We start from the raw sequence: 14,325 nt of genomic DNA, 5'->3' as shown, positions 1-14,325 counted from the left end.
GGGGGGGGGGGGGGCGTTGTTTTGCTAATTTGCTTAATTTTTGCTAAATTAAGTTTATCTTAAAATGTAAAAATGCAAAAAGGTTTCTGTGAGGGATAGGGGTAGAGTTAGGGTGAGGGGATAGAAAATATTGATAGGTCAGTATAAAAACAATAGAAGTCTATGAAAGTCCTCACAAGTATAGTAAAACAAACGTGTGTGCGTGTTTAAACAAGACCCACACTTTCTTGATGTCACATTACAGATTCTTAAGAACCAATGTTTTGGTTTCTTTGTTATATTTCTAAAGAAATACAGATACACAAAAATCTATGTTGCACAAAAAATATAGATGCACAAAAAGATAAGCTGCACAAAAATAACCTACACTTAACACGGCAGGGAAAAAAATATTATTCTGATGCATTATTTGTTTGTTTGCATGCTATTAGTGACATCAAAATACATTTTTAAAAACTACACTGAAAAAATAGTAACACAATTGGTAACATCTCAATTAACTAGTTTCATTCAAGTTCAAAAATATTATTTAACATCACTGAATCAACCTAAATAATGTACACTGTAGGGTTAGAACTGATTATTGGAGTAAGGTTTACAAGAAAATACTATTTTGTTTTTTCGATTTTAAATTAGCATGTTTTATTCAATGTGTACTTGGCGTTTCTTTGTAATTAATAGTGAAATTTACTAGCAATTTCTCAGTGACGATTGTTCCTACGCTATTTTTTCAGTGTACAAACAAAACTAAATTAGTTAGAAATAGAGATTGCAGGTTACCACTTTTGTCTGTATAGCTAACATTGTTTTTATTTTAATATTTTGTTTGTTTTTCTTTTGCTTCTTTCCTTGATAAACGTCTCGACATCACAAAATGGCGCTAATAATGCTGTTTTAAATAAGGAATCATAATATTTAGACTCCGCATTATTATGTGCTCGATTTTACAACACCAGGGCATAAAAAGGCCCACACTGGGCCGTAAAAGGCTCACACGGTGTTTATTTCCCGAGGTCCTTCAGGTTTATAGAGATATCAGGCGCGCTCACAATGATTAACGAGCAGATTTTGACCTAACGAAAAGGGGAGAAAAAATGTGGAGGGGTTCATATTAGATCCCCGAATCCCACTCCACGCAGCCAGCCGTGAAATCCGGCCTCAAATGCATTACACTTCAGAGGATAAAAAAAATGCAATTTCTCATACCATTAAAAAAGACTCGCCATTAAGTCGTGCACACTGACAGACCTATTTCATGAGAGCGCGAAACATTCATGCAACAAACCTAGTGTGCTGTTGCAGAAGATCACCGCGCGGTCAGCATGTCACTCATTTATTTTTTTATGTAAATAAAATGGTTCGGACAGAGTCTCAAGCCTGCTCATTATGATGGTTATTATTTTACGCAGAATAGTCTTACGCATTGAGCTTAATAAGCCTGTTAAGTTATAAATAATTCTGAAATTGGTTAATAATAATGGTCTTGGTTTTATTGCACTATCAACTCAAAAGCTATACATTTATAATGAGCCTCTATAGATCACAGAGATAGCGCTGGAATGCCGCGCGAGCTCGTTGCGTCCTACATTTGTCTCGCGGGTTCATTTACCGCTGCATTTGCGCCTGACCACCAATCACAGCAGCCGCAAGAGTCATCATCTTATAAAAGCGATTAAGATATCGGTCTGCTCCAATGGCTAAGATAACCAATAATGGTATTGTAAAAGGAAGATGACCTGAACAATAAAATAATCATGAAAAGCGCGCTGCGTTTAAATGGGCGCACTTTCAAGAGCCAAGAACATTGCTATAGAAACATAACCTGAATACAAATAGGCCTAGAAATCTGTAACAGCAATAACAATAATACTAATTATAACACTAAAACAAAATAAATAAAACCTATATGATGGTAGTGCTTAAAGCTTTACGGAGGCAATAAACACAATTTTACAATAATAAAGCAAGAGATTCGTGAGATTGGGATACATATACTGTTGTGTTATTTTAAACTATGAAACAAATTGAGAAAATATGCTACTAATAATAAAAAATAATAAACAGGACATGGTGTCTCATTTAAAACACCATGGATGTTTACACTGAATATTAATATGAATGTAACAGTTTTGTAGACATTATTTAGGCTATAATTAATTTATTTTCATTGTTTTATTGACGACAGAGCTCGTTCGGAGATGTTTTCATCACATTTAAGAGCGTTTTCATAAACTATTATAGTATTTTTAGGCAAGGATTTTTGTGCTAATGTTCTATCGACAAACTCATGCAAACAAACAGAAATGCGAATTCTCTTTATAATAAAAATAGGCTGGTCTTCTTCAAATTAAAATATAAAGCGTTTTCATTTCGTTATCTCTTAGACTTCGTATTTTTAATAATCAACATTAGTATTTGGGGCGGGGGGAGGAACCTTTATAATAAATATCTAGCTAAATTATCTACCTAAATATTCTTTGGGAATGCATTTTATAGAAAATATAATCCGAGTAATAATAATAATAATTATCTAGTGCTTTAGATGTATCGATTTCTCTTTTTCATTTCAAACATAATAATTTCAGCCTACAACAACGCATAATATTTTATGAAAATATCATATATATATATATATATATATATATATATATATTGTACAGAATTAATACAATGTAAATGACGATACAGCAATAATAATATTAATGAAACAATCCGAAACCTGTGCTGATCAGACTCCACCGGACTCACCTGCACTCGTGATTCCGTCAGGGCGATCCGGAGGGCGAGCTCCTCGCGCATGAAGATGTCCGGATAGTGAGTTTTGGCGAAGCTGCGTTCCAGCTCCTGCGGGCCGCCGGACTGGCTGGGGTTCTGTTGCTGCTGCTGTTGCTTCTCCTGATCCTTACTGTTCACCGCTACACCCGGCGGATTGGATCCAGCACTGTTGATATCGTCTCCGGGGAGAAGGGTGGCCCCTTCCACTGCATCGGAGACCGGGGCGAGTTCTCCGGGGTGGCCCGGGTCAGTTCCGCCGCCGCCCAGCCTGCATTTCAATGCCTCCCTGTGACCCAGAAGCTCGGCCGCGGCATCCTTCATCCCTGAAGCAGAGAAAACAGGTCAAAGCTGAGTGAGCTCAAAATCAACACCAAGCATTGCTGAAAAAGAGAGAAGTATTAGTGCAGAAAATACTTTTTCTAGACTGTCACAGCAAGCACAATTCGTATGCAAAAACTACAATTTGCTATTTGTCATTACAGCCATAAAATGCAAATAATGGTGAAAAACTAGCTCACAACAATGTCATCTTTTAAAAAAAAATCTAATTCCATTCGATTCCCCTCAATATCTTGGAAAACGACTAAATCAAATTACTGCGTAATATAATAATAATGATTACTTTTCCAATGAATTAGCTCGCTTAAATCGAATTAAGATAAAATAAGAGACAAATTGTCAATTCTCTCTGCTTGAATTAGATGAGAAGAGTGCTCCAGCTTACAGTAGAGTTGCAGACCGGAGTTTGGCGTTGATAACTCACCGAGGCGAGCATCCAGCAGGTCGGCGTGCGAAAGCATCGCGCACCGCTCCAGGGCGAAATGCTTTCCCAAAAAAATCTCTATGACTTTAAACTATTTAAAAAATATATATGGCCTAAATGAAAGCAAATTCGGTTTGTGGTTAAAAAAGGAGGTCCCTTGCATTATAATGTCCTTTAGAGGAACTGGGAGGCGCTTAATAGTTGAATGAACCCATGAGCTCCTTCAAATGAGAGCCAATCAGCGTTGAAGCCTGGAGGTGTCAGATGCGCGAGAGACTCTCTTGCTGCCCTCCCAAGTTCATTTCTCCTCGTTTTTTGATCCCCAAATTATAACCTTTAAAATGACCTCCTTCAGAAAGCTCTTCGAGAAACTCCCTCAGAACTGGTTTAATTGAGCGTGATGCCAGAATCATTGATGGGGCCCTGATTATTTGAGGAGAAACAGAGAATTAAAGTATTGTTATATAAACGTGTCATCCTTATCAAAGCCATATGGTTTAGTAATGGCTTCCCGAAGTTTATTACTGGACTAAACGATCAAACAGTGCTCTCTTTATGATATGGACTCATTTGCTTGGTTTTTATGCGCGTCCATTAGTTCCAAAAAAAAAAGTTTCGCGTTTTAATTATAACGTTCCCCGAGATTTTCCATTTTTGTCACTTAATCGTTAGTGATCATTTCGCGTTTCCTCGTGGAAAAAAGGCCTTCGTGTCGTGCCATGTCCAACTCTCGCCTTTTGGAGACGAAGTGAACCTCTTCTAATGTTTCTAGTACCCCGGGGCAGCCAACAACAAAGTTTAGATTAGCCCTATATCTCAAACCAGGGTAATTTTCAACATCATTAGGCTTTTATGTAATTAGTGCCAAATCTATAAGCTTTTTATTACGATTATTAGCGAGATCAGTATAAATTAGGGCTGATTTAGTAGTGTTTAGGCCCGACTGTCACGGCGGGAGGAACTTGGAGTAAATGATATGTGAGCAAATTAGGTGCATAATTCGGTGGAAAGTCAGAGTCAGAAATGTGCTTCCAGGGCTGATGCGCGCAGACACAGGGAAACCCCCACCAAAGCAAAGGGGGAGTGCGAGGACTTTCGCACCAAAATAGATACATTTAGACTTTAAACACTCTACGCTGACAAATTGTATTCGTTGCATTGATTTTTCATCCAATTGCCCTAAATTAACTTGATTTATTTCATGCAAAGATCACTCGAGTGCCAGTGCAGCCCGTCTAAACACCCATAAACGAACTTGCATTTACACCAATTAACACAATAGCTTTTGTCACACACGGAGCCGGTGAAAAATATCAGACAACCAGCGCAAACAAGACTCTAAGCAGATGTCAGTGGGATGGTTTGAAGAACTCCTTTATTTGCAAGAGTGAATGGTGTCTTTTCAGCGCGCACAAAGGACGCGTCCGAGCGACAAACTTTCAACGCTTTTTTGACAAGCCACCAATCTGCTGGTAAGAACAAGAGCGCTCGCTTCCAGACGCCGGGTCAGATGCGACTCTTGACTCGCCGGGGAAACGTATATGCCTCGCTGAAAATGAGGAAAGCAAGAGAGTGCGGATTCAATTTGGAAACAATTGTTCTTGCGCTGCGTTTTGATATCCGAAATGTCAGAGAAGGCGAACGAGGCACCGGGCGCGTAATGGAAGATCTCGGGTTTGTGTTCATCTCACAGTTTGCTTTTGGCCAGGAAATAGACTGGGGCTTTTTGAATTGGGATGTGGATGTGGCTTTAAACCAGAGACGTAAATATAAATCGAACGCGGTTGTGTTGTTTTCTCTTGCTGGAGTTGTAATCCTTTTATTCTACACGCTTAAAAATAAAGGTTCTTCGCTTGTTCTATTCAAACAACTCCAACTAGAGCTGTTTATATGCTTCTTTGGAGACATCAAACGAGAATTATAGACTTTTAAGATCCATTCGTTTACAGATTCGAAAATCATCTTCTCCAATGACAATTTCAGGTTCTAAGAGCAACCTTTATTTTTTTTTTAAGAGTGTACGATTCGGATAATTTTAAGACGGAAATTATTCACATGCATGAACGAACACTTTTACTATTCGCTGTTCACAATTGCATTTTTCCTCGTGTATCATAGCAAGAAAAAATCAGCTGCATCAACAATAACGATCATTTGAAATCATTACATTGTTCTGCGTGATTGATAGCGCGCTTCATTTTACGACTTTTCATATTGCTCGATCCTTTTATAGCTGCACAAACAGAAGTGAATCACTCTTCTGGAGGCACACGGTCATATTTAACGGACTAAAAGTGCGACAGACGCCTAACGATGCTTTCAGGGGACATATGAGTGAAGGGCTGCCGTGCACTTCATAAAATATGAACAAATATAGTGTGCAAGCTGTGACCCTCAATTAACATTCTTCTATCCTCTTACTGCTTGCTTTTGTCTTTATTCGGCTGTAAGAGGGTTTTTTTGTGTGCATAGGATTAAGTGTTTTTTCCCCTTCTTTAATAAATAAGTTTTAGATTGTTGCACACAAACGGAGCAAGGGCTGAAAACTGGCTGGCTGGAAATACATTGGCTTGCTCTAATGCAATTCATTCCGTCGGTTTACCTCAATGTACAAAATGTACAGATTGAATTTCTGTACACCAATACCCGGCCTGCATCCAGCAAGGGGATTTCAAGCTTTATTTGTGAAAGGCGAAGCGAAGCAAAACATTTTATTAAATGCATTTGAGGGGGATACACAACTGTTTCCTGACCTCACCAGTAATGAAAAAAATAATAATAATATCTAGGTCCTCTGAGCTGCAGCAGAAGGTGGTGATCACAGCTAAAGTTCAGGAATCAACACACACACACACACACACACACACACACACATATACAGTATACATATATAAAAAAAAAAATTAAAAAAAAACCTTGTACGACCAGCAGTACCACGACTACACAGTACTGTAATTTAGCAATTAATAATGGAAATAATAATAATATTTACTGTATGGTGTACACAACATGCACACAAAACACAACTAATAATGTAAATATATAATATATAACCACTAATAACATTTGTAATTGTATCACCAAACAATTAGGACAACATCGAATCAGAGATTTTTCCCAAATAACTGAAAGTAATTTTTCCACGTTTTCCTTCAAAAAAACAGATTTAATGCACTAAAAACTATAAAATCAAATGATAAATTCAAAGATGTTCAAAACATTTGGCAAATGCTCCTATGGATAAATGAGTGTGAAGTTAAAACAAACAGTTAAAACAGTAATAATACCATATTATAACTTTAATAGATATAATATGTAACGTCTTTAATAACAAGTCTATGCATATTATTATCTATGGATAAATTAATGTGAAGTTAAAACAAACATACGTTTACTACACAATGCACTAACCTCGCAAAACATTTAACAGTTATAACAGTAATACTATTTTTTTCTAACTTTAATATACATAATATTTAATGTCTTTATAATAATAATAATAACAATAGTAGTAGTAGTAGTAACAACACATTTATAATATTTACTCATTTTCTAAGATAAAAGGTATTTTATAAGTCCTTTGCGCGCAGGGCGCGCCCTGCAAGTTAATGCGGCGCATCTGAGTGGAAAGTAGACATGTTCACGCGCTCTGGAGGCGAGGAGTGACTTTTAATAAAATCACAAGAAAAACAAATGTAATTCTGAACTCGGTCTGGAGCTGAGAGGATTTTGCTCCCTCACTCCTCATTGTGGAGGGATTTTCAGAGAGCCTTTTGTTTGACTCACCATCTCATGGCCTTCATATCCATCATCACATCTGTCCCACATGGCGCGCTGACATGTAGGACACATTTCCACACATACATGATTTTCCTTCTCCACCAACACACAGACACGTTTACTCACGCGTCAATTCAATGCCAATAATAAATACAGACAAAAGGAAGCATTTTTATATTACTATTTTTTTTATATATTAAAAAAATATATGTTATATTATTATAGATTATATGATGATATAATAGATTATAACAAAGGAATGATTTACTTTTCTAAATATTTTCTGATAACTATAAAATAAAACAACCATATAAAAGCATCCAAAACTTCTCAGTCATCTTTTCGCATTAAACATTAAGTGGTAACAAAGTTTTTCTGTGTTTACTACTCTTTCCTTCAGGGCGGTTAAAGGAAGTTTTGTCAGATTTATCCAACGTCTGTACACATTTTCAGCTATTCTGCCTCCAAAATGTGGCATAATCGCATTTAATTGCGTAATTGTTAAAGCAACTTATTTACAATAACTAGAGTACTACTGCTATTAAAATACAGCTTTACTATTTTGGGAAAACTATATCCCCATAATAATAATAATAATAATCATCATCATCATAATAATAATATATATGGCTAGATTTGAAAAATAATAAAATGAAATAAATAAAAACTTAGCATATTTATATTCCCACTGACTTCAATTTTTTATTCAATATCAAATATATTATAAATAATATAGAATTTTATTACATAAACTATATTATTATCATAAGTATTAATTTTACGGAAAATATTTTATTAAATTAGCCACTTTATGTGGTACATTTTCGGCTATTTGACTTCTAATGACACGTAAATACACACATTTGTTGCTTCACTGACTTCTCATACACTGATCTAGTTCTCACAAACCTTTCTGCATTTTCAGATTTCCATTAAAACCTTTTTAGTGATTTTAGGTCTTGCTGTCCGTGTGGGGGACATTCGGTCCACACAACAGACAAAACCGGCTCCACACCCACACACGTGCAGCATAACGCCCTCTTTCTCCGCACATGCAGTTCCACTATAGAGTCTATATTCACTCAATTAGAGAATTCTAAAGAGAAAATCGATCGTCCATCTGCAGAAATGCCAGTTTAACAAATTAGATTCTTGTTTCGTGCAGGTGATGCGGTGACAGTCGGGGGGATTAAAGGTAATAAGCGGTTGTGTTTTAGCTGGAGGAGGAGGAGGAAGAGGAGGAGGGGGTGATGATGAAGAATCCCTCCTCCCCCCAAATCCATCAGGTGCTCTGGTTCCTCCGGTCGCGCGCGCCCGCCGCCGCATCTCATGCTCCAATTAGGCTCTGCCCTCCGAACGGACTCGATTAGACCGTGATTTATCCGAAAGAAATATAATTATGGCTCCAAATAAAATAATCAGCATTGAAGAGCGATTTCCTTAACGAGATGGAGCGGTTGGGTGTCACGGAGTGGCGGCGCCTCATTAGCGCTATAATGAGGCTTCGGGGTGAACCCGATAATTATCGAAATATGTAGAATGAAGACCAAGCCAAATGGAACCCGAATTCATCTGCTCCTTCGGCTTTCAAAAAAACCCCGAAACACATTTTATAACACACCGAATTAGGCGGAACTATATAGATTTAAGAAGAAACGCGATTGCGGGATGAACCTGACAGAAATCCATTCAATGATCTGTTTCAGTGAGGAAACACCCATTGAAAAGGACAGCATTTAAACAACTCCTAATCACAACAGTGCAACGCTACTGGGACATGCCTACAGAAAAAGATATTTGCGTTGTATACCTGCAAATATAGAAAGATATGGATATATTTAAGGACCCTTCTAGGGTTCCTAGAAGTTCTTCAGAGAGCCAAAATGGTGCCTCAAGTATCTTTTTTATTTTTACATATGAGCCTATGAACAACCACACACAAAAAAAGGTCAAAAAAATAACATGCAACCAAAAACACCTCATGTGCAATAAATAATTACAAATATATATATATATATATTTGTCTTTATTTAAATAGTCTTATCTATCATTTTACGAAAACATAAAATTATTAAATGTCTTGCTTGAAAACTGTGATTATGCCATCTTTTCTTAAACAAATAAATGCCACTTGGTTTGATTACCTTATCTATTATGTTTTATTTTGTTATTGAATGCAACAACATTCACTCATGTTTAGGTTTGACTGTCCAAATAGTTTTTGGGGCACTTTAAACAGAAAACAATACATAACCATACAGACTACTGAAGAGTTGCCCCCTGCATTTGACATCACATAGTTCTGTAAAAAAAAATCTGAACTATGTGATATCAAATGCATTGAAGAAAGCAGTAAGTTATTGCGAAGGAAATTTCTCCATTTACCTTGACAATGTTGATTACAATATCTGAGAGACATGGGAAAAGCTTGATGCAATCGCTACCAGGGGATCAGAAACAGGCCCTCCATTACCTAATATGAAATGGCAGACATTCATAGCCTACAAAATACACCCAGAATTCAAATGATGGAATTATATTAAAACTGCAAAATATCCAGCAACTAGGTCAAAGCATGTGTGCAGGCGAACTGCAGCCGTGGGCACGTGCTTGCATGAGAGAATCTGCCAGCGGAGGTCAGTGTCTTTTCAGGAGAGCTGGAAATATATTCTCATCATATGCTAGTTTTTCATGCTATACCGGTCTCCCTCTGCATGCAGGAAAGCAAAGCCTGTCCACGTGACTGACATCCAGGTTCAAATTCTGCATTAATTACTGCAGTCCTATGAGAAGGGAAGCATATGGCATCTTATATCAAAACACAAGGCCAGTGTTTTACACATTAATTCAGCTTTATGTAGTCACACATACCTGCAGCAGGAATAAATGTGAAATGCTTACATGAATTCAAAGACGCGTGACAATTGTTCCCTTCCCAGCAGGTGAAGGTCTAATCTAAAAAAGTAACATACTATAATGAACTGAAGATATAGAGCTGAACAAAAAATGTCAGTATTCAATAATAACTAGGCGCATGAAGAAAACAAAAAACAGAAGGGTTTGAAATAGTAAAAAGAAACTTTATTTCATGATAGTATGCATTTGATCACAGAATGCTAGGAAGAAAATGGTGTCATTAAATTATGAATCAATACAAAAATCTTTGAAATGCAAACATAAGCAATCAGTAAACATCGCATTGCTTCTGAAACACTAAACAGGTCAGAACAAATGGAATGGACACTTGGGATGTCAGTGTGTACATTAGCGTCTGTGGGTGTTTATTAGTTCGTGTCCATCATCCTTCCAGCTTGACTGAATCTAAAACAGTTCTGGCCTCCTTGTATTCTTCCATTTCAGCCAGTTCCTCTTCTGTTTCCTGAAAATAAAAATGATTTCAAGTCATCGTCTGTACCCAATCTGGAGTCTTAATGAGTGCGAGTAATATTTGGTTAATTAAAAATATGAATAATTAACAAATAACATGAAGAAAGTGATGCATCTTACAACCCTAGTAATTTACAATACATTCAAAGCATTGGTTACAGAATTTAATGAACTGATCATAATTACAACTATACCTATTACACATTTGTTTCTTATCCAAAATACTGATATATTTTAAGATCACAATGTGTTTTTTTTAAATCATGAATCATATAAATGTAATTGGATAATACCAAACCTCAGATTTCAAGATCCACTGCATCATTTTAGTCAATATAAAAACATTTATCAAAATATTTACACTTACATTCACAACCATCTTGGTTTTTAACTGCCTTTAAATGACTAAATAAATTCAAACCTGAAGTCTACAGAGTGGGAGCTTTCCATCCAGTTGGAGTTAGTAAATCAGATCACAGTAACACAATGAAAGAGACCAACTACCTCACCAAAAACAGCTAATCCACTCAGTAAACCTGTCAGATAATCACACACACACAAGCCCCACAGACAAACAAACACACACGTAACACAGTGAGAAAATGTAATGGAGGCAGTGAGAGTAGTAGGTCATATCAATGCTAATCGATCGACGATGGTTTCTATAAAGGCCATTGCCGTGACAACATTACTAATGAACTGAATGAGTGCAGCACAGGACTGTGTGTGTGTGTGTGTGTGTAGCCTCACTGAGCTGCTGCTGTGGCTGATGGTATGTTTTACTCTGACACAAAAATGTAGAGGGTATATGATGCATTTTTATTGAAACACAAACAGGGGCTGTTCGCAGCAAGCTGTTTGAAAAGCACCTGTGCAATCAGCTTCGTTTGCTGTTAATTAATGTGACCCCTGTAATCCTCTACTTCCTCTAAACGCCAACAAACAGGAAGCGGATGGCACACTGTCTCCCCTGTACATCTCTCACAAACAGACATCTTTCTCACACACATAAACCTGCAATGTCATGGTGTCTTGTGCTTAGCACTGATCCGAACACCTGGGAGATGCTTGGACACAAAAATTTCCTCCTGTACTGTCAATATTCAGACTATGAATAACCTTTCTATCCAAACTCAACTTCTGGCCATCCAAGATGTAGATGAGTTTGTCACGTCATCTGAACAGTTTTGGAGAAATTTAGCATTCCATCACTTGCTCACCAATGGATCCTCTGCAGTGAATGGGTGCCGTCAGAATGAGAGTGTAAAGAGCTGATAAAAACATTACACAAGTAATCCACACCACTCCAGCCCATCAATTAACATCATGGGAAGAAAAAAGCTGCGCGTTTTTAAGAAACAAATCCATCATTAAAAGGATTTTAACTTCAAACTCCAGTGAAAAAAATCACCTTGTCGGAATCAAGAGAGAAATATGCACAGATCAAGCACCATTTACAAGTGAAAATAGTCCAAAACAGTTCTAAACAAACATGTTGGTAGATTAATTGGTGGACTGGAGTGGTGTGGATTACTTGAGGATTATTGTGATGTTTTTATCAGCTGTTAGGACTCTCATTCTGACGGCACCCATTCACTGCAGAGGATCCACTGGTGAACAAGTGAGGTAATGCTAAATCTCCAAATTTGTTCTGATAATGAAAACACCTCATCTACATCTTGGATGGCATTTTGAGCAAATTTTAATTTTTGGGTAACTAAATTGTGCTGCCGAGTTCAAACCTGACGGGTAGGTCAACACCTGAAACACTGTGCGTTTCATATTCTCACCAACAGTTGTTGCAGGTCAGCGTGGGCCATGGCTAAACGACGATGGCAGTCAGGGATCATCATTCTTGACTCTTGCAACACCTCCATCTGTTAAAGACAAGTTTAAGAGATTTTACTGGCTCTGTACTATAACAAAACAAAAAGAAGACTATTCACATAAAAACATCATTCAGAAAACCCAGAACTTCTCTCTTACTCTCAGAGAGCATTTTGTGTGTCTGTATTACTTCATTAAGTATTTGAAGGAGCTCACTGGAAAACGCTAAAGTCCTTGTTGAGTGAGTTTGTAAGTTATTGGTAAGTTATTACTCAATATCTAAAACATGTACAACTGTCATCAGATATGAAGATGAGTAAATCATGTCAGAATTGTACATTTTGTGTGAACTAGTCCTTTAAAACAGCTATATATGCATTCACTCCAGATAGAAGGTGAAGAGAATGAAGAGAGAGAGAGAACATGGGCCACTACTCCTTGAGAACCTCTAAATTAGCAGCATGTGTTGTTAATTACAAAACTCCTCTAAAGTTACATAACATCATTAATTTTGCATCAGCACATTAAAACTCATTAAAACTCACCCTGATTTCACCCACAGCGCTGCCATACTGAATCAGCTCTGTCTCTTTCACCCTTACCAAAGCAATTTCTTTAACACAACAGAACAACCGACTGGTACCGGCAGTGTAGCGTTCAGTTCCCTTTCGAACGGTCTCTCCCATTGCCTTGACACGCTTATGGGGAAACTCCTTCTTACTCTGATACTGAAACCTGATTTATTCACTTTCGTGTAGCTGCACAAAACAATGGCGCTTCAACCTGTCAAAAGGGGAGGAGCCGACCTCTGTATAATTCGGCTCTATAAAAGCCTTCCCCTGCAGCCATCTGGCACATCTAAGAGCAAATTTCTGAGCAAATTTCCAGCGACATTGCTGCAAATGTCACACCGCCAACGGCACACTCCGTTCCTGCCGGCAGTTCACGAGGAACTCACCAGGACGTGGCACGCCCCCTACTCGGCGCGTGTTAATCGATGCCCTCCTTTTGGCTTTAGCGTCTGTCAAGCAAGTGGGTGACGTGCAAGCACTGTCAGTCAGTGCTTCCTGTCTTGAGTTTAGGCCTACCGACTGTAGAGTCGTCCTCAAACCGAGACACGGCTTTGTGCTAAAAGTGCTCTCCACTCCGTTTAGAGCACAAGTCATCACCCTTCTTGTGCTCCCCAATCCAGATGGTGAGCAGGGTCCCAATCCACTCCAAAATACTCGATAATGTCAAATCGCACATCGTTAAAACAACAATTACGATATTATCGCAGACGATATATATCGCAAACCCCTACGCTCTGGCCGGTTTAGATACTCAGAGCAGCTCTTTGTGTGCTTCTGAGGCCGCTCTAAAGTGCTGCCGGTTACAAAGCAGACTCACTTGATAGTGGATGCTATAGCCTTGGCTTACGCCTCAGCGGGCTTGCAGTGCAACGACTGTAGAGTCGTCCTCAAACTGAGACAAGCAGAGACAGGATAGTGGATGCTATAGCCATGACTTACGCTTCAGAAGGCTTGCAGTGCCCTATAGGTGTGAGGGCCCACTCCACCAGAGGAATGGCCTCCTCCTGGGCTTGGTTCAGTGGGATTTCTAGTGGTGATATTTGTGTGGCCGCCGTCTGGTCGCCGCAGTCTACTTCACCAGGTTTTATATCTGTAACTGCAGGCACAGACTTTGTCCTCTTAATTCTACCTAATCCCCTTTGTAAGTGGAGAGGGTTATGTTATGGATAGAGGTCGACCGATAGTGGATTTTGCCGATACCGATAGCTAGGTTGGACCACA

General features: G+C 38.2%; 2 protein-coding genes across 2 annotated transcripts in view; both read right to left on the bottom strand.

The window, feature by feature from the left end:
- The window catches only part of LOC107701938 (homeobox protein orthopedia B-like), a 5,805-nt gene extending 1,406 nt beyond the window's left edge, over positions 1-4,399 (bottom strand). Inside the window, exons 1-2 of the mRNA XM_016504088.1 lie at positions 3,500-4,399; positions 2,749-3,098 (exon numbers count right to left, since the gene is read on the bottom strand). Of these exons, the coding sequence (XP_016359574.1) occupies positions 2,749-3,098; positions 3,500-3,575 (426 nt within the window). The 5' untranslated portion in view covers positions 3,576-4,399. The remainder of the gene's footprint in view (positions 1-2,748; positions 3,099-3,499) is intronic.
- Positions 4,400-10,377: 5,978 nt separating this feature from the next.
- Positions 10,378-14,325, bottom strand: part of LOC107701937 (tubulin-specific chaperone A-like) — an 11,709-nt gene continuing 7,761 nt past the window's right edge. The window contains exons 3-4 of the mRNA XM_016504087.1: positions 12,496-12,582; positions 10,378-10,697 (exon numbers count right to left, since the gene is read on the bottom strand). Coding sequence (XP_016359573.1) covers positions 10,617-10,697; positions 12,496-12,582 — 168 coding nt within the window. The 3' untranslated portion in view covers positions 10,378-10,616. The remainder of the gene's footprint in view (positions 10,698-12,495; positions 12,583-14,325) is intronic.

The sequence above is a fragment of the Sinocyclocheilus anshuiensis genome, unplaced genomic scaffold (assembly GCF_001515605.1).
Source record: "Sinocyclocheilus anshuiensis isolate Anshui unplaced genomic scaffold, SAMN03320099.WGS_v1.1 scaffold1184, whole genome shotgun sequence".
In the NCBI taxonomy this organism is placed as follows: Eukaryota; Metazoa; Chordata; class Actinopteri; order Cypriniformes; family Cyprinidae; genus Sinocyclocheilus; species Sinocyclocheilus anshuiensis.
This window is presented reverse-complemented; position numbering and strand designations above follow the sequence as displayed.